Here is a 20,630-nt window from a genome sequence, read left to right on the forward strand (position 1 = left end):
AAAGTGAACTCATATGTCATCGCACCTCATGAAGTTTGAAAGAACTATTGAAACTTTTGACAGAGGCAGACGATATAAACATCAAAGAAATAGAACCCGACGTTAGTTGCTGTGGTGTTTCATATAATGTCATTGACAAGATATACGTTATGAAAGGAGGTGAAACGTTGAACTTAAAATATAGTTTCCCAGACGTCATAAAAATATTTGACGACCACAACATTTCATTAAAATTTACTTGCTAAGTAAATGGCAGAAGACATAGTGGTTTATACTATTACGACTAAAAACCCTGAGTCATATAATTCTATAACAACAAACTTACAAAGTCCTCAAGGACGATATTGTAAACTAACCTTAAACACGATGACGACTAAAGCCTGTTTTGCTCTTTTGACACCAGAAGACTTTGTTGTTGTGAATGGTAAAAAATACTTCTTTGAAGATACTTACTCAGATATACCACCAACAGGTTTTGTTGACTTATTTAATACTTTAAGGACGGATGTAACATGTGCTGCAACTAGAGCAGGTTTCATTATGTTTGGATGTCCGACTGAGTTTACTATAAACAATATGAGCTATAATACAAAACTTATTTCTGGTTTTTACTACCAACAGTTTCCTATAACAGGAAAAGGTGTCATACAAGGTCTATCTATTCCATTGACTTTAAGCACACCTATTTTATATATTGTTTCAAACTTAGGTTCAAAGTGCTATTCGAATGTCGACAGAAACTACTATGACCAAAAGATACTCATGCGTATAAACAATACTTTCTCTGCTGGTTTGCCTATTGTTCATTCGAATGCAGAGTTTTCAGCTTTAGTAAACTCAAACACTTTAGCAAACATAAACTTAACCTTAGTTGACGCAAACTTTGTTCCTGTAAAACTTTATGTCCTATGTATTTGTCAATGACGGCAGAAAGTTTCGAATTGGAAGATGCAACTGGTGAAAGTATTGTACTACAAGAACAACTTCAACAACAAATAGCTCAAGAACAACAAATGCAACAAATGGAACAAATGCAACAACAAAGTCAAGAATAAAAAAAATATTTTTTTATTTTTATAAAAATGTACAGAATAGACGTTTCAGATTTTTATGACTTCCAAGCGTTCAGAAATATGTGTCCATTTAGAGACTATAACAAAGCAGTCGAGAATTTGAAACGTTTAGTCATTTATGTCGACTCTGCCCCAGAATGTTATTATGAAAGAATGGGATGTTGTCTTTAACAAACCAAGAGCAACAATAGTCAGAACAAGAATGTAGACAAAACTTAAGAAAATAAAAGTCGTACAAGTTGGCATGAAGATGTTAGATGCTTGGGATATCTTATTGTCAAAGTTGAAGATTTTTCAGTTCGTGGTATAAAGTTCTATACACCATCTCCAAACTTCTATTCTATCTTCACTGGATATAAATACGAACAAGTAGAATGGAAAGAAAATGTTATAGAAGCTTGGTTAGACCATGTCAAAGAAATTATATGCAATGGAAACGAAAGAGTCTATGAGTATATCTTATGTTGGTTTGCAAACATCTTACAACATCCAAGTGCTAAAAATGAAACTGCTCTCATTATAATTGGAAAACAAGGAACTGGTAAGAACACTTTCTTTACAGATATCTTATGCAAACTGTTAGAGGCTATTCGAACCCTAATATGACAAACTTAGAAAACATCTGCGGTAAATTTAACTCTTCAATAGAGAATATGAAACTTATAGTATGTAACGAACTTCAAAGTATAGATACAACAAAGGTTTTAAACTCAGATGCTTTGAAGAGTCTTATAACAGACAAAGTTGGAGTTGTTGAAAGAAAATATAAAGACCAAAGAGTTTGTGAAAATGTTGCAAATTCATCATGGTTTCAAACAATGTTGTTCCGATGAAGTTAGAAAGTTCTGACAGAAGATATGTAGTTGTCAGAACGTCAGATTCTCATATGCAAGATACAGAATATTTTGACGACTTAGCAGAAACTTTGACACCTAACTTTTACAACCACTTGTTCTCATATTTCATGACATTAGATATTTCTAAGTTCAATCCAAGACAAATTCCACATACCGAAGAAAGACAAACATTGTTAGAAGCAAACAAGAGTGTATATGAACTGTTTATAGATGAGACTAACTTTGAGTGTTTAGATGAAAGGTCATTGTACGATGAATATAAACAATATTGTCAAGAATATGGTTATATGGCAGCTTCTAAACGAACATTCTTGGCAAATGTCAAAAGTCTTTTAGATGTTCAGAACGGCGTATATACAAAGAAAAATTTTTCTGAGTAAATTTAAAAAAAATATTTTTTTATCCGATAGAAAAGATGACGAAATATATTTCAGTCAACAAGTACATGACAGAAGTCAAAGAAGAACTAGACCCATTCGCTTATTTGAATGTTTACTTCTACCATTTTGAAAAGTCTACATTTGACAAAGTTTGGAACATCGAACCAGTTAAGTTTGCTATTGTGACTAAAAATGGTGCGAAATTTGAAGACTTAGACATAGAAGGTTTGTTAGCAGTCAAAGAAAATTTTGACAGAAGGTTTTCAAACCTTAAAGAAGGTAAAGCATACAAACTTGTTATACCTTATGAACCAAAGAAAGCAGACGACTATGAATATTATGAGTCTAAGATAGTTGAAGTTCAAGGTAAATTGGGTAAAAAGATTTTAGAGTCTAAGCCAGTGTTTGCTCCTAAAGAGGAAGAGAACATTGACATTGACCCAGAAATGTTCTAAAAATAAAATTTTATTTTTACATGTCAAATTTCTTCTTCTCTGGCTCTGGTTCCTTCTTCTCTGGTTCAGGTTCTTTCTTCTCTTCTTCTACTTTCTTTTCTTTCTTTTCTCTCTTCTTCTTCTTCTCTGGTGGAGTTATGTCAAATTTGGCGCAACCATATTTATGTAAAAGTTCTTTGTCCTTTAATAGCTCATCTATTCTGTTTTCTATTTCATCTTCAAGAACAGCGCATGTGCCTTCTTTGCATTCTAAGAACTTTTGTTGGACTTCATCTTTCCAATCGGCGTCATCTCTGTCAACAAGTCTGTCATTGACAAACTTAAAGACTTCTCTGCCTAATGTTTTATGGTTCTTGTCATATTCCCAGAAACAGAACTTTAGAACAAATTCACCTTTCTTGTTTACACTATGTAAGATTTTATGGTCGACAGAAGTTTTGCTGTCAAAAAGCTTGTCTCGAATATAGATAGCGAAATCGCTAGACATTTTCTAAAAGATAAAAATTTTAATTTTTCTAAAAATATGTTAGAAAAAAAGTTTGCTGACATTGACAAAAAATTTGAGAATGTTTTAAACAAGAACAAGAGGAAGTTAGAAAATGCTCAGATAAAACCTATACATGACAAGTTCCTATTTGCTCAGAATGGTATAACAGGTCTAATCGCACCACCTGGGTCGGGTAAGACTTTCACTTATCTTAAAATGGCTGCACAACAACAAGAACTAGATGAGAAGAACCCATTCTATGAGTTAGTAGTCATTTGTAGTACTTCTGGTCAATTTGACCAAACCGTCAATTCGTTCAAAGATATTATAAAAAAGTCTAAGTTAGTATGTATAAAAGACTCTGAGTTGTTAGATTGGATAAAGAAGTACCAAAGAAGAGTTTTGAAGTACAATGCTATAAATGAGTATGTCAATTCGAAGTTTAAAGACCCAAATGAGGAAATGCAGAGAATATTAGAGAAGAAACACTTCAGAAACAAACAGAAAGAGATAGAATACATTTCGAAGAAATTGCAATCTTACGATTGGAAGACTTACCCTCACAGATGTCTTCTTATCTTAGATGACTTTGCTTCTCATCCTTTGTTAAAGAACAGAGAACAAGACATGTGTCGAATTCTTAAGAAGCTCAGACACTTTAACATCTCAGTTGTCATTTGTGTACAGACAGCAAAGAGTTTAAGTAAGGATGTTAAAAGAATACTTACTGATATCATACTTTTCCCTGGATTGTCCGAAGACGATTTCATGGAACTTATGAAAGAGTCCATGGCAGGTAAGTTTGACAGACATGAACTATGGAGAAGTACAAAGTCATACAAGACCTCATACTTCTTTCAGAATTCACATCTACGCGAACAAAGTTCAAATTGTAAAAAGTCAAGCTTGAAAAATAAAGAGGTTTTGTGCTGAATTCAATAAAAATATATTTTAGGGTAGATGGGTATATCTAACCCGATTTCTAACCTCATTTCTACCCCATATGTCCTTACTGAAAAGTACGTGTTCCATATGTCATTTTACTCAGAATTTTACTCAGAATTCAATAAAATATATTTTTAGGGTAGATGGTATATCTAACCCGATTTCTAACCTCATTTCTACCCCAGTTATTTTATAAGCTTTTACATGGTAAACATTGTGAATTCGTGAAATTCTAAACAATTTCGTCTTCTTCTTCTGTCAGTACATCGAATGTTTTAAACAATGCGAAGGTTTCTTTATATTTCTTCTTGACATCTGAAAGAAGGAAATCGTCAGCTGTTGATAGTTTTTGTTCAGAAATGTCAACATGTCCATTTTATCTTCTGCTGGTTTCTCTACTTCTTTCTTTAAGTCAGCATAGTCGTTTCGCATACGTTCTATCTCTTTGACGGAGTAGTTATATTTCCTCATTGCTGCTTTACATTTTGAACATTGTGGGTTCATTTTAGCATTGTACATTGAAATCTTACCTGCTAGTATGACTAAGGCGTCAATGGTTTTCTTTAACTCAAAAGTTGCGGGTTTTATCTGTTCATTCCATACTTTACCTCTTCTATCTTTATCTCTTATCTGCCATACACATTTTGCAACTAACGAAACAAAGTTGTCGTAGGTCTTAAACTCCCCAGATTTGTATATGTCAGAGATGTTCTATATACCATGTCGCAATCTTGTCCATGACTTTGTGGTTGCAATGAAATCCAAGAAACTCATAGTTAACCTTACGTAATGAACTTCTTTATTTCTACTGAGTCAGTTGCTTTGACTTCTATTTCATCGAATTCTAATAGTGAGTTTTTGTTGTTGGATTTCAGGCAATTTGGTAAATGGTCAATAATATCCTGCATTTCATAAAGATACTGTTCATTTGTTTCATCTTTCGCACTACAGTCTAAATTACTTGTTAAAAGTTCTTGCTTTATCTTCTGGATTTCTGTCTCAAAAGTATATGAAGAAGGAATGAAGCTTTTCATCTCTACTAACATTGAAGTTGGGTTATGACTAACGAGTTTGGTGCTGTTGCTGCTAACATGTTCTTACAATAAAAATAAAAAATATTTTTTTAAAAAAAACCAACTTTATTTTTTATTTCGGGAAAACTTCATGACAAATTCAAGAGGGTAGAAAAGGGTTAGAAAACAGGTTAGATATACCCATCTACCCTAAAATATATTTTTGGGTCCTTTACACTCATTACGAAGAAGTCATGACAAAACATTTACGAAGAAGTCATGAAAATTCAAGAGGGTAGAAAAGAGGTTAGAAAACAGGTTAGATATACCCATCTACCCTAAACATTATTTTTGGGTGTAAAATTCAAATTGTAAAAAGTCAAGCTTGAAAAATCTAAGTGTTTAGTCTTAGTAAGATGGTAGCTTCTTAAAGCATATGCCGTCCTTGAGTTTTATGTACGTGAAGAGAAGTACAATGAATTCAATTACGAGTACAATTGCAATGACAACTAAGGCAACTATTTTTGTCTTTTGCCAGCAAGAGTACTTCTTCTCTTCCAATGGTTCGGCAGAACTATACTCACTCATGAGAAATGCCAAAACGGTTTAATAGAAAAAGTGTCATTTTTTTCATGTCCGAAGACTCGAAGGTGCAACACTTCCAAAATACCGACGAACTCAGAAGAGCAGCATGGCAGTATCTTCTTGACAACTTCTTTGAGTTCTCCAGGTACACCTTGGAAAATGCTGAAGAACTCCGACACAGAGAATTTGGAGAAATTGCACTCCAATACTACCTTGACAAACAAAGGGTAAACAAAGGGTAAAATAAGACTAAAAACTTAACGTTTAAAAAGTGACATTTTTATGAGCTCCGAGTCACCGAGAAAACTTGGTCAGATGTTAGCAGCTTACTTCCCTGAGGAGGATGGAAGCGTTACATACGTAAGGTTCAAAAACAACGAACCTGGAATTGCGTACCAAATTCGCAATTACATGACCATGGAAGAGTACGAAAGGTTCCTACAAGAGAAACCAGCTCTAAACAACTCAGAAAAGAAAGAGTAAAAAGTTTAACTCGTAATTGTTTATTTTTTTACTTGTATGGGCAAGCTGCAAGAATGAAGTCGACTATCTCGGTCTTTGTCTTGACCAGTTGGACTGCTCTTGCGAGTACGTCTGTTTTACGGTCTCCAGCTGGTGTCTGACCTTCGTAATTGCGCATGTTCTTGAGAGCTCCAACTGTAAATGGTTGTAGGATGAAGAGTCTCTCAGACTGCTTGAGGTAGTCTTCACGGTCACGAACCGAATCTGTGGTACGAGTCGAATCGGTCGATTTGAGGGAAGAGACTGAAAGCCTGTCTTCTTCCATTGGGGTAGTAGCATACTCTTTGCGTAAGCGGTTCAGACCTTCCTCGAACTCTTGGTCTCTCTTGGATTGAGATTGGAATTGGAATTGCTGGGGTGGAGCTTGCTGGAACATCCAAGGGTTGGGGAAGTAAGGCATAGGCTGAGGAGGAGGGTAGTTCGGGAAGCCTTGTGGTGGGTAGTAACATTGAGGTGGAAATTGGTAGTAAATCGGAGGTACTTGCTGGAACTGAGGTTGCTGAGGAGACTGTTGTGGTTCTGCAGCTTTCGGTTCTTCTGGTTGGGATATGGGCTCGGTTGGTGGACGTCGGACATCTGTTTGTGGCTTAACCGTCGGAAGGAAAAACCTTTCCTGTCGGAAGGAAAAACCTTTCCTGTCGGAAGGAAAAACCTTTCCTGTCGGAAGGAAAAACTTTTTCTGAAGTTCGACCAAAAGTTCTCAATTTTCGAAAATTTGAATGGTTTACGGACGGACAACTGGAAGAGTTCTTCCTGTCGTCGGGAAATTTTTTCCAGTTGTCGGGAAAATATTTTCCTGTCGGATGGAAGGACTCGGAATACCAGAAGGATTTGACGAGGCAATTTACCTTATAGAGATAAATGAAGTTGTTAAGCAGTACTTGCGCAGGGTAATGAAGCCCAAGGTCAAGTTCACCAGTATTTCTGGAAGGTCTACACTTCAGCTCGAGACTTCGACTGGAATTCCAATTCAAATACCAGACGGGACAGCCTACGATGGCATAAAGGACGCCAAAAGAGAAGCTCTTGTTAAGTTCCTAAACAAACGTCCTTGGATAAAAATACCAAACAAGGAGAACCCCCTACCCCATATGAAATTGGCAATTCAGTCTCTCCTTCACTTCTCGGGTCAGCCGTTCTACATAACCTGTGAAGGCGACATCCAACCAGTTCAGTCAACCTTAACGTTTTGAGTAAAAACATTTTTTTTCATTTTTTGAATGAAGCAAGTTAAATTCGTCCCACACCAATCTCAATGGACCGATGAAGAGTTTCAAGCCATGGTTGAAGGCGTTGAGAACGACATAGACGGCGAACTTGAAGGAGCTCAAACCACAATTGCAACCAAAATTGCAAGTCAAGGAACAGATAGCTCCACTTAAAGCTACCAAAGCTACTCTTGACCTCATGGATAGTTACCGTTTAGATGTCAAGAGTGGAATAAGACAATTAAAATTAAAACTTCTAAACTACGAAGCTATACTCCAAAAGTTAGCAGAAATGAGAAGACTTTACCAGAGCTACTTACATGTAAGGGACTTACCTTCAAGCAGTCCGACCAAAGATGAATTTTCTGACATTGTCCCAATTTTGTCCGAAAGTCAGCTCAGATGTTTTGAACTGCTCCCAACATATCCAGAATATGAACGTTTGCCTGAACTCTTCCGCAATCTCAAAAAACGTTTTTTGGTTCTCATGTTCGAAACTTTTATCGGAAGAGACAACAAACGTTCAGAAGAAGAACAAGATATTATTTTAAACTTGTTGTATGACTTAACCGTCATAACAAGCTTTTTGAAGTAAAACCGTCATTCTCAAACCACTTCATTTTTTCGATGTCCGAACAAGCACCGAAGCCGAACACAATGGCAGATGTCCTTTCAATGTTGCCAGACAAGCGCCCAGTTCAAATTCAAATTTTGAATTTGAAAGCTCATCTGACAAACACCGTTAAGACTCTCCAAAGTAGTCTTATGGAAGAGATGAAGGGACTTAAAGGTGAGTTCCTCATGAACCAAGCTTCCAATGAGAAAGTCCTGAACGATTTGACGGAAACCTTGCGCATTTACGCGAGAGAGAACCGAGACCTTGCCAGACTCATCTACCGTTTCTTCGAAGAGATAGACGCCATCTGGAAGGTACTCGGAAAGGACAGAACCTCCAACACCGTACTTCGTGAACACAGAATTGAAGAAGGAATTGTCGAGGAAGAAGAGAAACACGAAGAAGAGGAAGAGGAAGAAGAGGAAGAAGAGAAACACGAAGAAGAGGAAGTTTGGGCAACCCTTGTTGCCGATGACACTTACGAAATTTCCCAACCCTACCCATACCAAATCCGCAACAAGGAGACGGCAAGGTTCTTACCCCAGTCCTCAACAACTTGGGACACTTGAACCTTACCTTCGGAATACGGTTCAATCTCCATGGGCAAGCTTGTCGCAATTCAATGGGTTCCAAATCCAAACAAGAGGACGAAGGTCAGACACATTGACGGTGACAAGCTCAACAACCGTAAGGAGAACCTCGAGTGGTTCTAAGAGTAAAAAAATTTTATTTTAGGGGGAAACCCCAAGTAAATTTAGGTGTTTATTTGGATAAGTAGCTTAAATTAAGGATAATTTGGACAAGTAGTTCCTGACCTCTGAATTGGACTCTTTCGTCATCCCAGTTGCGTAGGAGGTCGTCCCAGAGGAGTTGGTAGAATTGCCAATCCAAGGACGATTTGTCCTCCCAGGCATTGAGGATGTACTGCTCGTAGAGTCTCATGACCTCTGCCTTGCACCAGACACCCTCTCCCTTGGAACGTAAGGCTTCTTCGAAGTGCTCGAATGCGATTGGCTGCGGGACCATCTGAAATGACACTTTTTGTCCGTTTGGTCAATGTTTGTGTCTCGTGCCATAGTCGACGAAAATACAAACAAACAGGTTATATATGAGTTTGAGACCAAGAATGGTGTAACTCGACCTGTCCGATTCAAATTCGAATAAAAATTTTTTATTTCATGCAATGTTTTATTTCTGTGCCGTCTTCAAGTATGCCCCAGTACTTACGCTTGGAGAGGACATGAACTTCGGTGAAAATTTTGTCCAATTTGAATTGACCCATCTTTTCACCGACCATGCCCATTTCAATGAGTTTGTTGTACCCTTCTTCGTTCGTCATGAGTGCGTCAATGTTCTCATAGTAAACCTTCACTTTGGATTTGACTTCGGAGAAGAATTTGTTGTAGTTGTCAAGGACTGCCTTTGCGAACTGAGGGTAAGACCAATGTTCGACAATAGGTTTTAATGTGGTTACTAAGCCACTTTGACCTTGAGTGAATTCGTACTTCAAAACAAAAGGAGAAAACCTTTCAACAAAGTTGTCGACCTTCTCATAATGTTTACTCTTCATCTCTTGAGGTTTCTTAATGGAATATCCCCATGTCGAATTCATAAGCAATTTGAGTGTCATTGCAAGTTTGGGGTTTGAAGCTTTCCTAATATCATACAGTTGTTGTATGACTTTTCCAACTGTATAGTTCCTTCCCGAGAACTCACCATCTTCGTTTGGAATTCCAGTCGGGATATATTGGACAAACCTCATGTATGCAGCGTTAAGGTCGACATAGTATATCTTTTCATCTGAGTCGAACTTGTCGCAACCAATTGGTCCAGTTTGTGGAAATTCAAGTGAGTCTCTTATCTTCTGAGAAACTTCTCCTGTTATCTCATAAACATCGTCGAAGCAACCTGTTTCATATAAAACCTTCTGACCTAACTCAGATGCTCTCCAATACAATTTGACGTCAATTGGATGTCTCAATGGAAGTTTGTTTATAGCATCTTGAAGTTCTTGCAACCTCATTGGAAGTTCTTCTGGTTCAGGTTGGTATCCGAACAATCCAACTCCTTTTGGAATTGTGTACTTCTTTTGTACTAGAACTTTGTCTGGAACAACTTTTGGTCTTGCTAACAATGAAAAGTTTGTTTCGTCTTTTGGTACAAAAGTTTCTGTCAGCTTGTCATCTGGAATTGGTTCCAACAAACCTTTCTCGAAAAGAATGTTAACAGCTCTGACAGTGTTGCACTTGCCTTTTCCGAACAATGGGTTTGTAAGACTTTCGTTCAACATGAAGTGGTTGTGGACAATTACAATCTTCAACCATGGTAAGTCTTTGTCAACAACATAGTCGTCATGTGAAGAACCTTTAGCTGTAGGTATGTTGACTCGGATATTGACATTTGCCAACGGTGCAACTTTTGCCAATTGACCTCTGAGAATGTACCTTGTCTTCACACATGACTCAAGATACTTCATCTTCTCATCTGTAACAAGACCAGAGTTCCTGAGACATGTAAGAATACAAGGTTCATTGACAATTGTTTCAATTGAATTGTAAATTCCATACCTTGTCAAGTCAATGTCAGACTTATTTATGAACGGGAAGTATCCAGCATGTTGTCTGACTGCTTGAGGGTTAGGTTGGTACCATTCAAATTTTACACTTGCAATTCCTTCAATTGCATTCAAAATGTCTGAGTCGGAGTCAAACATTTGTTCTCTCTTTGTAGTCTTGAAAGCGTCAAGAAGTTGTGCGGCTGTTGTGACATTGCCATGTGCATAGTAAATGTGACCGTCCAAATCTGTTATGGTCAATCTGAGGTTATATCCTTTCTTATTTCCGTCTTGTATGGCAGCAAGTACTCCCATGAAGCCTTCTTTGTTCTTTCCTTCGTCAAAGTTTACTGTAAAGGTTCGACCAGATGTAATTTGACTTCTAACTTCACGATACTTTTCATATGCATATCTTGTTCTTTCCATGGGAGCATGTTTGTCTTCACCCTTCCCTTTTTTCCGTCTCAAAGGATGCAATTGTTCGTCATGTTTCCAATAGAATCTGGCAAAGCCGTCGTGTCCCTCAACTTGAGGCTCACTAACATCGAAAGGCATGTCCATAAGACGTTCTTCTTCTAACCTCTCTAGTCTGTTTGGATAATTTGCGCGCGCGGTTTCTAAGTCCATTTCATAGGTCAGACCAGCCAGTTTGTCATAGACTTTTATGGGTCTTCCCTTCCTATATTTAAACTTCTTTGAAACTTTCCAACCATATCTTTCTAACTCTGCTTTTATTCTAGCAGACCTTCTATCCATTCTATACGGGGGCATTTTTATAAAAATAAAAAAATGTTTTTTTTTCTTTACTTTACATAACCGCCTGCTGCCATAAGTCTTTGACGCCAACCCATACCAGCTAATGAAGGTTGACTTGGTTTAGTTTGGAAACTAACCTTTGGTTTTGGTTTATCTTCAGTTTTTGGCTCACCTTCTTCTATCGGTTTTTCGTCACTTTTTGGTTCCTCTGACTTTACTTCACTTGCAGGAACAGTTGTGTCGTCAACATCTTCATAAATATCATATGCCATTTGTTTTTGTTTTCCTTTCAACTTTTTGTGTTTGTTGTAAAGTTTAGAATATTTTGACTCTAAGTCAATGAGATGTTCTATAATGAACTGTTGGTCGGTAAAATATACTTTTCCATCTGTTGTCTCATAAACTCCTTCAGACTTCAATATTTTATTTGTGAGAGTCTGTTTCTTTTTTGAGATACTAGCCGTTCCATTTCTATGAAAAGTGACTTTATAGTTAGGGTTTGTATTTCCAGACCTGGCACTTTCTATTATTGAATTTTTCTCTTCATCTGTAAGTTCTTTGACAGGTTTTGACAATGGTTCTGAACTTTTTGTTTGTGGTGTCAAATCTACCGTTTCAACTTCTTCGGTCATTTCATCTCAGTAAAAAATTTTAGTTTGGTTTGTTTTCAACTGGTTGTTTAGGTTTTTTAAGTCGGTCTAAAACTTCCTGAGGTATAGGAGGACTTGACAAACACGTGGTTGTGTAACTGCTGGAAGCCGACAAATCCATCTTGAGCCCATTTGTCTCAATGCTGTATTGTTCATTTCATCTCAGTAAAAAATTTTACATTCCCCACGTTTGAGGTGGTTGCGGTTGGTTGTTGTTTACCCATTGTTGTGCATGGTTATATCCTCTGTTAAAGAATCTTTCACCTTGGTCCATATAGTGTCCTGCTTGGTTATAGTAGTCATTTGCTTTGTTATAGTAGTTTCCTGCTTGTCTTCCTACATTGTCCATCCATCCTTGAACTTTTCCTCTTGTTTCAGGATTTGGAATAAGATTTGCTGCATCTCGTGCTACCTCCCAACCTTTCTGTACAGTTTGTATAATAGGTTGTGCTTTCTCTTTAAGTATACCTAATGTACTCAAAATCTTCCTTCCAATTCCAAATGCACCTCTGGCTATTGTTCCCACTGCGGGCAAAAATCTGGATGCAACTCCTGCTAATGCGCCAAATAAACCCATTTCTTATGGGTTAAAAAATGACGAATCCAAACAAGGACCCCTATGTTTCTAAGGCAACAAAAAAAGCACTCATGATAAAAATCTTTAGTTCAACACCAAATGCTTGGTTTATGGATATCTTGGAAAACATTCCGAGGTATAGAGAAGATGGACCTCCATACTGGCTAATATTTGTCGGTCAAAACACAAGATACTGTGAAGCCATACCATTACAGTCCAAAAATATTTTAGATGTGAAAACTGCTTTGACAATATTCGTTGACAAATACCATCCAACAAAACTGACATCTGACTGTGAAAGTTCTTTCAAATCAGATGATATTAAAAACTATCTGCGTTCAAAAAATGTAAACCAATATTTCATTGTCGACCAAAACCATTCTGCTCTTGGTGTCATTGACAGTTGTATAAAAATCTTAAGAGACTTAAACCAACCACAAGGTGGTGAGGTAGATGAAATGTCATATGACGACAAATATAGACACTTCTCCATGGCAAAGATGAGACAAGTTTTAAATATTTACAATAGCCGTAAACAAAAAGGTTTGGGAAACCACTCCCCCGAAGAAATGAAAAACAACCCCGACTTAGAGAAAGACTATATATTTAATAGTTTAGTCAAAAGAGACAAACAAGAAAGAATGCCAGGCTTCAAACTTAAGAAAGGTGACAAAGTAAAAATAGAAATACCTAAACGCGACCCATATGAAAATACTATTGACTATGACAACAATGGGAACTCGACAGGTACTCGCATTCGTGTTCGTAAAAATAGAAGAAAGTATACAAGAGAATATTATGAAGTTTTAGGCAAACATGGCAAAATGTACAGACTGCAAGCAGAAGATAAAACGACTATTGTCAGACCTCGTTTCAAACTTGTTAAGGTTCAAGGTGGTATACTTTCAAAGACAGTTCCTAACAAATATAAGACAACTCCTGACGAATATGCTAAAGAAGTTGAAAATGACGACTAAGCAATTTCTATACATGCACAAACTGTCATGTAGGTGGCATGTATTTTTTACCTAGTCCTGTAGATGTTGTTGTAAAAGATGTTGGTGGTTTCCTCCTGGTTCAGTTTGTCGAAAGTCTTTTTTGCTGAATGGTTATAATCTGGAGATAAAACGTCATAGCCAGCTTCATATTCTGAGTTGTATAATGGATGGTCTCGTAATGAGTGGCTATGGTCGCCAGAAAAGTTTGTTGTACCAGAGATGACTATGTGGTGGCAAGTTGTCGACAGATATCGTTTTACTTCCACCTGTTTTCTTTGGAGTGTGTGCACAATACAAAAAAACTTTCGAATATTTGAGTCCAAGTTCCAAAACCAAGTACTACTTCTGGTCTGGTAGAGTTCATTGACGTATAAATAGAACCAACCGGGTAAATGGTTTGAAGTATTTCTGTCTTTAATGTTTGAAGCTCTGTTTTGTCTGCTTTCTTGTCATATAAATCTTGAGCAGTGAATTTAACTTTATTTTCATCCTCCATGACATAAACATCTCTACATCTAATGTATCTCATCGTTGTTATGTTTTTATCCGATGTTAAACCTTCTGAAAGTTAGGAGGTTTCCAATCTAATACATCCCCACCAGTTTCTTCAACCGTTCCTTCAATATTTTCTATAGCAACAGTTGTAAAACTTGTATGTGTATGGTTCTTGTCAGCTTTGTCATCTAAACTTTTCTTGTAAGTTTGCAATATTTGCAATGGTATGTGTATGTCCAACGTCACTTTTCCTGTTTAAGGTTTCTTGTAAGTTTGCAATATTTGCAATGGTATGTGTATGGTTCTTGTCGGCTTTAAGGTCTAAACACCCTGAAACCCATCCTGTATCGGCTTTAGTTTTTAAAATCTTCGATGTCCGTTCATGGTACCAGTCAACCCTTTCTTTAATTTCATTGTCTTTTTCATCCACATATTCCTTATATGCCTTCTTCACTAACGCACTAGTCACACATGCTAACTCATCGTCAACATATGTTTTATCTGCTTTCTTTTCAACATCCTCTTTTGTTGCATAAGCTTTGTTAGCTCTTTCTTCTTCTTTTGCTATTGCATCGTCTACATACTCTTTGTCAGCTTTGTTGTCAACATCTGCTTTCAAAAGAAGTTCATCTATAGGTTTCTCGTTTAAAGTTCCTTTTGTTGGATTTATACAAACAGTATGGTTCCTATTGTCTTGAAATAGAAACTCATCTGTCATTGGGTTTAATGTCAGTTTTAAGTTTCCTTCTTTCAATGACTCAGATATCTTAGAATAGTTTGAAAAAGTTTGTTGTGTTCTTATTTAGAGCTTGCAAAATGAGTTGTCGGTTGTGTTTTATTTCTCTCATAGACGCTGTTTCTTTCGACATTTTTATTCTAGATAAAATATGCTTCCAATAGAAAAAGAAAATTCAAGAGTTGCTACAACTAAACCATTAGATGAACTTTTTACTAATGTCGGTCAAAAGTTTGAGACAGAGACCGTAAAGCATGAAGGCTATCGTTTTGACTACCCATTAAGATGGTTAAGAGACCCATCTGTCACAAAAGCTATTGGCTTTCGTAGAATGAAGTTTGTGTCTGTAGAAGATAAAAGTTTTCCATTTATTGTAAGGTTTCATATAGATTATATATCTGAAGGGAAACGAAAAATGTGGGAAGAAATTGAGCTAATACAAGTTGACCTTTCATCTTCTCTACAGACTGCGTTAAAAAATATAGAAGATAAAATAAATTCATGTTATGCAAAATATGCTGATGAATATGCAAATACCGAGAGCACACTTTATGTGAGAATTGTATATGACAAACAAAATTCACAAGTGTCATTTCAAATCTACGAAGACAATCCAAAGAAAGACGAACAAATATATACAGAATTCACTGCAATGTCATGGTATTATTTGCAAAGAATGTTAAATCAGAAAGTCGAACTTCCTTTAGCAAATATTTACAGTCGATATGCAAGAGATGAACCATATTTATTTAAAGATGTTTTCGACCCAGCTGCTATTATTGTTCATGCTTCATTTTCTGGCGCCCAAAACTCTTTCTTATGCTTGGCAAATGACTTTTACGAAAAACCTACAAAGCTATATGAACCACCAAGTGGAAGTATTTCAGACTTTCAAGTATGGTTTACTACAGATGGAAGAAAAAGAATAATTCCATTATACCATGCGTTTTACTTAGAACTTAGTTTCATATACAACTACTATCGAACGGTAAAAATATAATTTTTTAATACGGTTGAGGTGTTGGATTTGGTTGCCAACTAGACTGTGGTGCAGGTTCAGGCTGTTGTATAACAGGAGCTTGCTCTTCTGGTTCAGGGTCTTTAGGTATAATACCAACAAACTGACCTACTCTTTTACCAATATTTTTGACTCCGTTCCAAATTCCTCTTCCTACGGTTTTTATTCCATTCCATATACCTCTTCCAACATTTCGAAAGAAGTTTCCTATCTTACTGAAGAAACCCATTTTACTATATGTAAAAATCTAATGTCCGCCTAGTCTCTTACGTTTCCTGTTGAGTTCCATAGCATTCTTTAACTGGAGCTCATACATTCTGTTTCTCCTCTGGTAGAAAACATACTCTGGGTCAACTCCTGTGTTCGCGTCATCTGCATAGAGTTGTTTATATCCCACTTCAGGTTTGTATAAAACTCTTTCCATCTCATATTTGCATACCATGGTGGCAAACCTAACGCAGCGTCATTTGACATGGCAGTTTGCATTTGTACATCTGTTGGCACTTGACCATAGTTTGCCATTGCAGTTTGTATTCTAACTTCATTTGGAATATTCTCTGGGTTTGGTTGTCCAGGTTGCTGCGCATTCGCTAAGTTCTGTGCGTCCATTTAATATTAGATAAAAATATCTCTTACGAGTACATATGCTGAACATTTGCAGGCATTGGTTCATCTTCATATTCTCTGTACCTTTCTGCCACGTCAAATAAATAAATGACACAATGGAAAAAACCTAAAACAAGTAGTCCTATTTCAAACCACATTTACTTACCAATAAAATTTCTTTATTGTGACACTTTCTCCAGTTTATAGGACCTCTCTCATATTCTATCTTGTCATATCTAAACTCATAGTCATGTATGTCCTCTAACCATCTCATAACGGTTTCCAAACCACTTTTATCGGATGTAAAGTAAAAGCATGGATGGTTATGTAAAACGTCTAAAGTTTCTAAAGAGTCTCTCAAAGTCCAGTCTACTTGGTATTGAAAATCCCATGTGTTATAGAACGGTGGGTCCACCATAAAGAAAACATTTTCCTTGTCTTTATATTTTTCATACAACTCTGTCCAATGACATCTCACAAACTCTATACCCTCAATATATTTTTCTATGTCCTCTTTGAAAACATTTGTATAGTTGAGATATAAAACTTTTGACATAAGTGTTTCAATGTCATGAACTCTTATAGCACCACTATATAATAGTCTAGCAGATATACTATCCCAGTCTATATATTCTGCTTTTTTCAAAACCTCTCTCACAATATTTTTCTTATCTAATGGTATACGTTCCATCTTACCTATAGGTATCTTTTCTTTTAACTCTTTCAATATTTTGTTAGTGTCTGGAATATGTTTGAGACGGTTCATATAGTTGTCGAAGTCATTGCATATAATCTTTGAGTCAGGAAATACAGTATGGCACAAATGGGATATATAGAAACTTCCACCGAACAAATCTACAAATGTTAGACCATTCGGTAGTTTCTTAAGTTCTCTCAATATAATATCTTTACATTTACTCTTATTTCCAAAGAACGGTAACGGAGGTTTTGTAAAATTCATTTATATATAATAATAAAAATGTTTTTTCCTGAAAAGTGACAGAAAAGTGACAAAACATGTACGAAGAAGTCTTGAAAATTCAAGAGGGTAGAAAAGAGGTTAGAAAAGAGGTTATATCTAACCTTCTACCCTAAACATTATTTTTGTCTGATTTTACGAAGAAGTCTTGACAAAACATGAAAACATATATAATTTGTGAAAAGCTCCTGGAAGACCTCCGAATAAAAACTTCATTTATGTGGGCTAGAAGGCACGAAGTGCCTGGAAGCCCCACTGCCTTTTTTTTTTTTTTTTTTTTTTTTTTTTTTTTTTTTTTATATAAAAATCAAATTCAATGATCTTAAAAGCGAAGGATAAACCTCAAAATTTACGAATATAATGAGTGGGAATATAATGCTTATCTATCATAAAACCATATGAAATATCAATTTTTGCTTTACGCCTAATTTTTGACGACAATTAGCAAAAAATGTTAAATGTTAACACTCAGTCCATTTGAATATGAAAAATAAAATTGACTTTGATTAAATGTTTTTATTTATCATGCAATTCTTCTTGCGACCAAAGATTTGAATAAAATTTCAAAAAATAAGATAGCTTAAAAATAATATACGGTAGTGTTTACTAATAGATGAATAGTATATAAATTCTATTAAAATGGATTTGATCCAAAAAAATATATAAAATTTGATCATAAATAAAATCGTTTTAAATTACTTCTTCATTTAAATTATAACAATTATTTTTGGTTTTATAGTTTTTAAAGCTCATGTGGTTTTTTTAACCACAGAATACTTATGTGCTGTAGCAAGCTTGCAATCCAAAGCTCACGTTAGACAACAAGAGTCATGAAGTCTCATACTAAGGGATATCCAACATATATTTTAATAATCTAATGTTTGTGACAAATATTCAACATAAAATTAAGTTTTCGTTTCGTTACAAGGCATTCATACTTTGGAGATATCATATTTAATGTACAGAAAAGTTAATATTAAACAATACATGCTAAAGAATTAATAAATAAGATAATAAAATAAATTTATACGTAATTACTTTCATTTAATATGCTTTATGCTGTATAATATTGATTAAGAGGCATTAAAAGGTTCCATAATCTGCTTTTATAGGCAAGATTTTTGATAAAAATTTTAAATTTTGAAAAATGATGAGAAAAGGAAAAAAAAGGTAAATGAGAGCAAGAGGAGGGAAAAAAGAAAAAGAAAAGAAAGGGAAGGGAAAAATAAAAGAAAGAAGGACATATAAAAATTTAGATGCGCATTCTTAATGCCGAGGCGGCTTGCCGCCGAGGCGCGATTTTTTTAGGCCTCTACGGTAACCCGGCAATGTTTTTTTAAATCTTGTACAGCCCTACATGCGTCTAATATACTTTAAAACCATCGTGATAAAATTCAAAAACGAAGAGTTCTTCTCTCCAAATTTTTTTCAAAATCAAAAAAATGAGATAAAAACGTACGTTTGGAAAATTCATTTTTAGCATTTTAGGAATTTTCTCACTTTTCTTCCAAATTGACATCCTTAGTTTATAATATCAGTTTGTTATAAGTAATAGGTATTAATTTTTCAATTTATAAACTAATATAATATTGTGGCCTTTTTTACATTTTTTTGTTATATTGAGAGGCTCTAAATATAAAATCGATTAAATATAATAGTGGAAATTATTATTTGTCGTAGATACTTTTTTAAATACTGAAATTGCATTCATGCATTTATCAAAGTTATTTTTCTCAAACGACTAAAAATTAAAGAGAAAAGGTCAGGTATGAGGGGCTTCCAGGGGCTGCGCCCCTTCTAGCCCCTAAAAAAACCTAGAGGAGAACTAAAAAAATTATATAGTAAGAAATTAAAGTTTTTATTCGATAAGAACGACATCGCTATCGTTTTCTTCTTCCTCCTCCTCTTCTTCATAGTCAGTATCTGATGGCTCTTTGTCAGCCACATGACCAGCAACAAATATTGAGACAAATTGTTTCTTTGGTTTTGTTAGCAGGAACTTTTGCTGGTCGTAGAACACGAATTCTACATTTTGAAAATGTTGTGCTGAGTATTCTGTGAAATGGGAAATTGGAATTGGTTCTCCCATGCCAAAACCAGCAATAGACGCGAACAAACATCGTCTTCGACTCTTGCAGGTTTGTCAATTGCAACAGTAGTTATTATGTGTGTTTCCTTTCACATCCTGCAAGAGATTGTACATGATAGATTGCTTTTTCTTCTCCCTCAGGAACTGAAAGTGTGAAATGGAATGAGAGTTCTCCATATTCATTTGCTTCTTCGTAATAGTTGTATGTTGTAGGATACACCAATTGAAATTTCCTATTCTTGTTTCCCTCAGGTGTTGTCTATATTGCTTGGGAAAACATAAAATAAATTGCTCTATGCTTGTGTTGTATGAAATTGTTTGTAACTGGTAATTTTGAGGCGAAAAGCTACAAGAACACCGGGATTTTTTATGTCGTTTTCAATTGGTTTAACAGATTCTATGACTTTGTTAAACATTTCACTATAGTCTGAGTTGTCTTCGACCCCCAATTGTTAAGAAGTTTATACAACAATTTCAGTCTTTTCATGGCGTATTTTCTTTGAATGGATTCGGGTAGCGAGAGGTTACAGTCGTCGGTTTGTGTTTCGTTACTCGAATATTGTTCAAGAGAAATTAAATCTTGAAATTGTGCTCTGTTAACATACTTGTAGAACTATGTGAAACTTGTTCTGGTGCTGGGTGTAAATCTGTTTCAGATGTTTCTGTTGTGTTTTGAGAAGAAGAAGAACTCAAATTGTTGGACAATTTGTCTTGAATTGTAGAACTATGTGAAACTTTCTGGTGCTGTTTGGACAACTGTATCTGTTGTGTTTTGAGAAGAAGAACTCAAATTGTTGGACAAATTGTCTTGAATTGTATGAGGAAGTTGCTTTGGTATTATAGGAGGTCGTAAGGTTTTGAAAATGGTGAGACATAAGTTGTAGGAACTTTAACTGCAGAGGTAGTCGACGAATTGTTTGCGACACTTTTCTTCCTTCCATTATGAAAAATAAACTCATAGAAAAAGTTTAAAATAAACCGTTTTTCGTCAACGGTAACCTCTTATTGAAAAGTCTCCGTTGGCAAACCGT

At 35.7% G+C, this 20,630-nt stretch overlaps 18 protein-coding genes and 2 pseudogenes across 20 annotated transcripts, besides 3 other annotated features; 9 read left to right on the forward strand and 11 right to left on the reverse strand.

Moving 5' to 3' along the window:
* Window positions 1–13,894: part of a mobile genetic element that runs on past the window's edge.
* TVAGG3_0898900 (Poxvirus D5 protein-like family) lies at window positions 2,038–2,310 on the forward strand (the record flags this gene model as incomplete). The annotated part of the gene is made up of 1 exon (XM_051251198.1): window positions 2,038–2,310. The coding sequence occupies one exon, from the start codon at window positions 2,038–2,040 to the stop codon at window positions 2,308–2,310; it is 273 nt and encodes a 90-aa protein (XP_051076772.1).
* TVAGG3_0898910 (protein of unknown function, DUF4108 family) lies at window positions 2,346–2,765 on the forward strand (the record flags this gene model as incomplete). Its single annotated transcript, XM_051251199.1, has 1 exon — window positions 2,346–2,765. The coding sequence occupies one exon, from the start codon at window positions 2,346–2,348 to the stop codon at window positions 2,763–2,765; it is 420 nt and encodes a 139-aa protein (XP_051076773.1).
* On the reverse strand, window positions 2,782–3,252 carry TVAGG3_0898920 (uncharacterized protein; the record flags this gene model as incomplete). The annotated part of the gene is made up of 1 exon (XM_051251200.1): window positions 2,782–3,252. The coding sequence occupies one exon, from the start codon at window positions 3,250–3,252 to the stop codon at window positions 2,782–2,784; it is 471 nt and encodes a 156-aa protein (XP_051076774.1).
* TVAGG3_0898930 (P-loop containing nucleoside triphosphate hydrolases family) lies at window positions 3,289–3,729 on the forward strand (the record flags this gene model as incomplete). The annotated part of the gene is made up of 1 exon (XM_051251201.1): window positions 3,289–3,729. A coding segment is annotated over one exon (441 nt), but the record flags the coding sequence as incomplete, so codon positions are not given.
* TVAGG3_0898940 lies at window positions 4,388–4,936 on the reverse strand (annotated as a pseudogene). The gene has a single exon. A coding segment is annotated over exon 1 (549 nt).
* TVAGG3_0898950 (uncharacterized protein) lies at window positions 6,078–6,278 on the forward strand (the record flags this gene model as incomplete). The annotated part of the gene is made up of 1 exon (XM_051251202.1): window positions 6,078–6,278. The coding sequence occupies one exon, from the start codon at window positions 6,078–6,080 to the stop codon at window positions 6,276–6,278; it is 201 nt and encodes a 66-aa protein (XP_051076776.1).
* Window positions 6,307–6,582, reverse strand: TVAGG3_0898960 (uncharacterized protein; the record flags this gene model as incomplete). The annotated part of the gene is made up of 1 exon (XM_051251203.1): window positions 6,307–6,582. One exon carries the CDS (start codon window positions 6,580–6,582, stop codon window positions 6,307–6,309), a length of 276 nt encoding a protein of 91 aa, XP_051076777.1.
* TVAGG3_0898970 (uncharacterized protein) lies at window positions 7,226–7,510 on the forward strand (the record flags this gene model as incomplete). Its single annotated transcript, XM_051251204.1, has 1 exon — window positions 7,226–7,510. A coding segment is annotated over one exon (285 nt), but the record flags the coding sequence as incomplete, so codon positions are not given.
* On the forward strand, window positions 7,725–8,120 carry TVAGG3_0898980 (uncharacterized protein; the record flags this gene model as incomplete). Its single annotated transcript, XM_051251205.1, has 1 exon — window positions 7,725–8,120. One exon carries the CDS (start codon window positions 7,725–7,727, stop codon window positions 8,118–8,120), a length of 396 nt encoding a protein of 131 aa, XP_051076779.1.
* On the forward strand, window positions 8,153–8,710 carry TVAGG3_0898990 (uncharacterized protein; the record flags this gene model as incomplete). The annotated part of the gene is made up of 1 exon (XM_051251206.1): window positions 8,153–8,710. One exon carries the CDS (start codon window positions 8,153–8,155, stop codon window positions 8,708–8,710), a length of 558 nt encoding a protein of 185 aa, XP_051076780.1.
* On the reverse strand, window positions 8,904–9,167 carry TVAGG3_0899000 (uncharacterized protein; the record flags this gene model as incomplete). Its single annotated transcript, XM_051251207.1, has 1 exon — window positions 8,904–9,167. The coding sequence occupies one exon, from the start codon at window positions 9,165–9,167 to the stop codon at window positions 8,904–8,906; it is 264 nt and encodes an 87-aa protein (XP_051076781.1).
* Window positions 9,647–10,854, reverse strand: TVAGG3_0899010 (DNA/RNA polymerases family; the record flags this gene model as incomplete). The annotated part of the gene is made up of 1 exon (XM_051251208.1): window positions 9,647–10,854. A coding segment is annotated over one exon (1,208 nt), but the record flags the coding sequence as incomplete, so codon positions are not given.
* On the reverse strand, window positions 11,109–11,466 carry TVAGG3_0899020 (uncharacterized protein; the record flags this gene model as incomplete). Its single annotated transcript, XM_051251209.1, has 1 exon — window positions 11,109–11,466. A coding segment is annotated over one exon (358 nt), but the record flags the coding sequence as incomplete, so codon positions are not given.
* On the reverse strand, window positions 11,499–12,083 carry TVAGG3_0899030 (phage tail repeat-like family; the record flags this gene model as incomplete). The annotated part of the gene is made up of 1 exon (XM_051251210.1): window positions 11,499–12,083. One exon carries the CDS (start codon window positions 12,081–12,083, stop codon window positions 11,499–11,501), a length of 585 nt encoding a protein of 194 aa, XP_051076784.1.
* Window positions 12,696–13,655, forward strand: TVAGG3_0899040 (uncharacterized protein; the record flags this gene model as incomplete). The annotated part of the gene is made up of 1 exon (XM_051251211.1): window positions 12,696–13,655. The coding sequence occupies one exon, from the start codon at window positions 12,696–12,698 to the stop codon at window positions 13,653–13,655; it is 960 nt and encodes a 319-aa protein (XP_051076785.1).
* A 324-nt stretch (window positions 13,895–14,218) lies between the features above and the next one.
* Window positions 14,219–15,040, reverse strand: TVAGG3_0899050 (annotated as a pseudogene). Its single transcript has one exon. A coding segment is annotated over exon 1 (822 nt).
* Window positions 15,041–15,058: 18 nt separating this feature from the next.
* TVAGG3_0899060 (uncharacterized protein) lies at window positions 15,059–15,689 on the forward strand (the record flags this gene model as incomplete). The annotated part of the gene is made up of 1 exon (XM_001300635.2): window positions 15,059–15,689. A coding segment is annotated over one exon (631 nt), but the record flags the coding sequence as incomplete, so codon positions are not given.
* A 222-nt stretch (window positions 15,690–15,911) lies between these two features.
* TVAGG3_0899070 (serine threonine-protein phosphatase family) lies at window positions 15,912–16,154 on the reverse strand (the record flags this gene model as incomplete). The annotated part of the gene is made up of 1 exon (XM_001300634.2): window positions 15,912–16,154. The coding sequence occupies one exon, from the start codon at window positions 16,152–16,154 to the stop codon at window positions 15,912–15,914; it is 243 nt and encodes an 80-aa protein (XP_001300635.2).
* Window positions 16,155–16,673: 519 nt separating this feature from the next.
* TVAGG3_0899080 (phage tail repeat-like family) lies at window positions 16,674–17,492 on the reverse strand (the record flags this gene model as incomplete). The annotated part of the gene is made up of 1 exon (XM_051251212.1): window positions 16,674–17,492. One exon carries the CDS (start codon window positions 17,490–17,492, stop codon window positions 16,674–16,676), a length of 819 nt encoding a protein of 272 aa, XP_051076786.1.
* A 1,183-nt stretch (window positions 17,493–18,675) lies between these two features.
* Window positions 18,676–18,866: a mobile genetic element.
* Window positions 18,867–19,368: 502 nt separating this feature from the next.
* On the reverse strand, window positions 19,369–19,626 carry TVAGG3_0899100 (attachment subunit-related family; the record flags this gene model as incomplete). The annotated part of the gene is made up of 1 exon (XM_051251213.1): window positions 19,369–19,626. One exon carries the CDS (start codon window positions 19,624–19,626, stop codon window positions 19,369–19,371), a length of 258 nt encoding a protein of 85 aa, XP_051076787.1.
* Window positions 19,627–20,552: 926 nt separating this feature from the next.
* Window positions 20,553–20,630: part of a mobile genetic element that runs on past the window's edge.

The sequence above is a fragment of the Trichomonas vaginalis genome, chromosome I (genome assembly GCF_026262505.1).
Source record: "Trichomonas vaginalis G3 chromosome I, whole genome shotgun sequence".
NCBI classification, from domain to species: Eukaryota; Parabasalia; order Trichomonadida; family Trichomonadidae; genus Trichomonas; species Trichomonas vaginalis.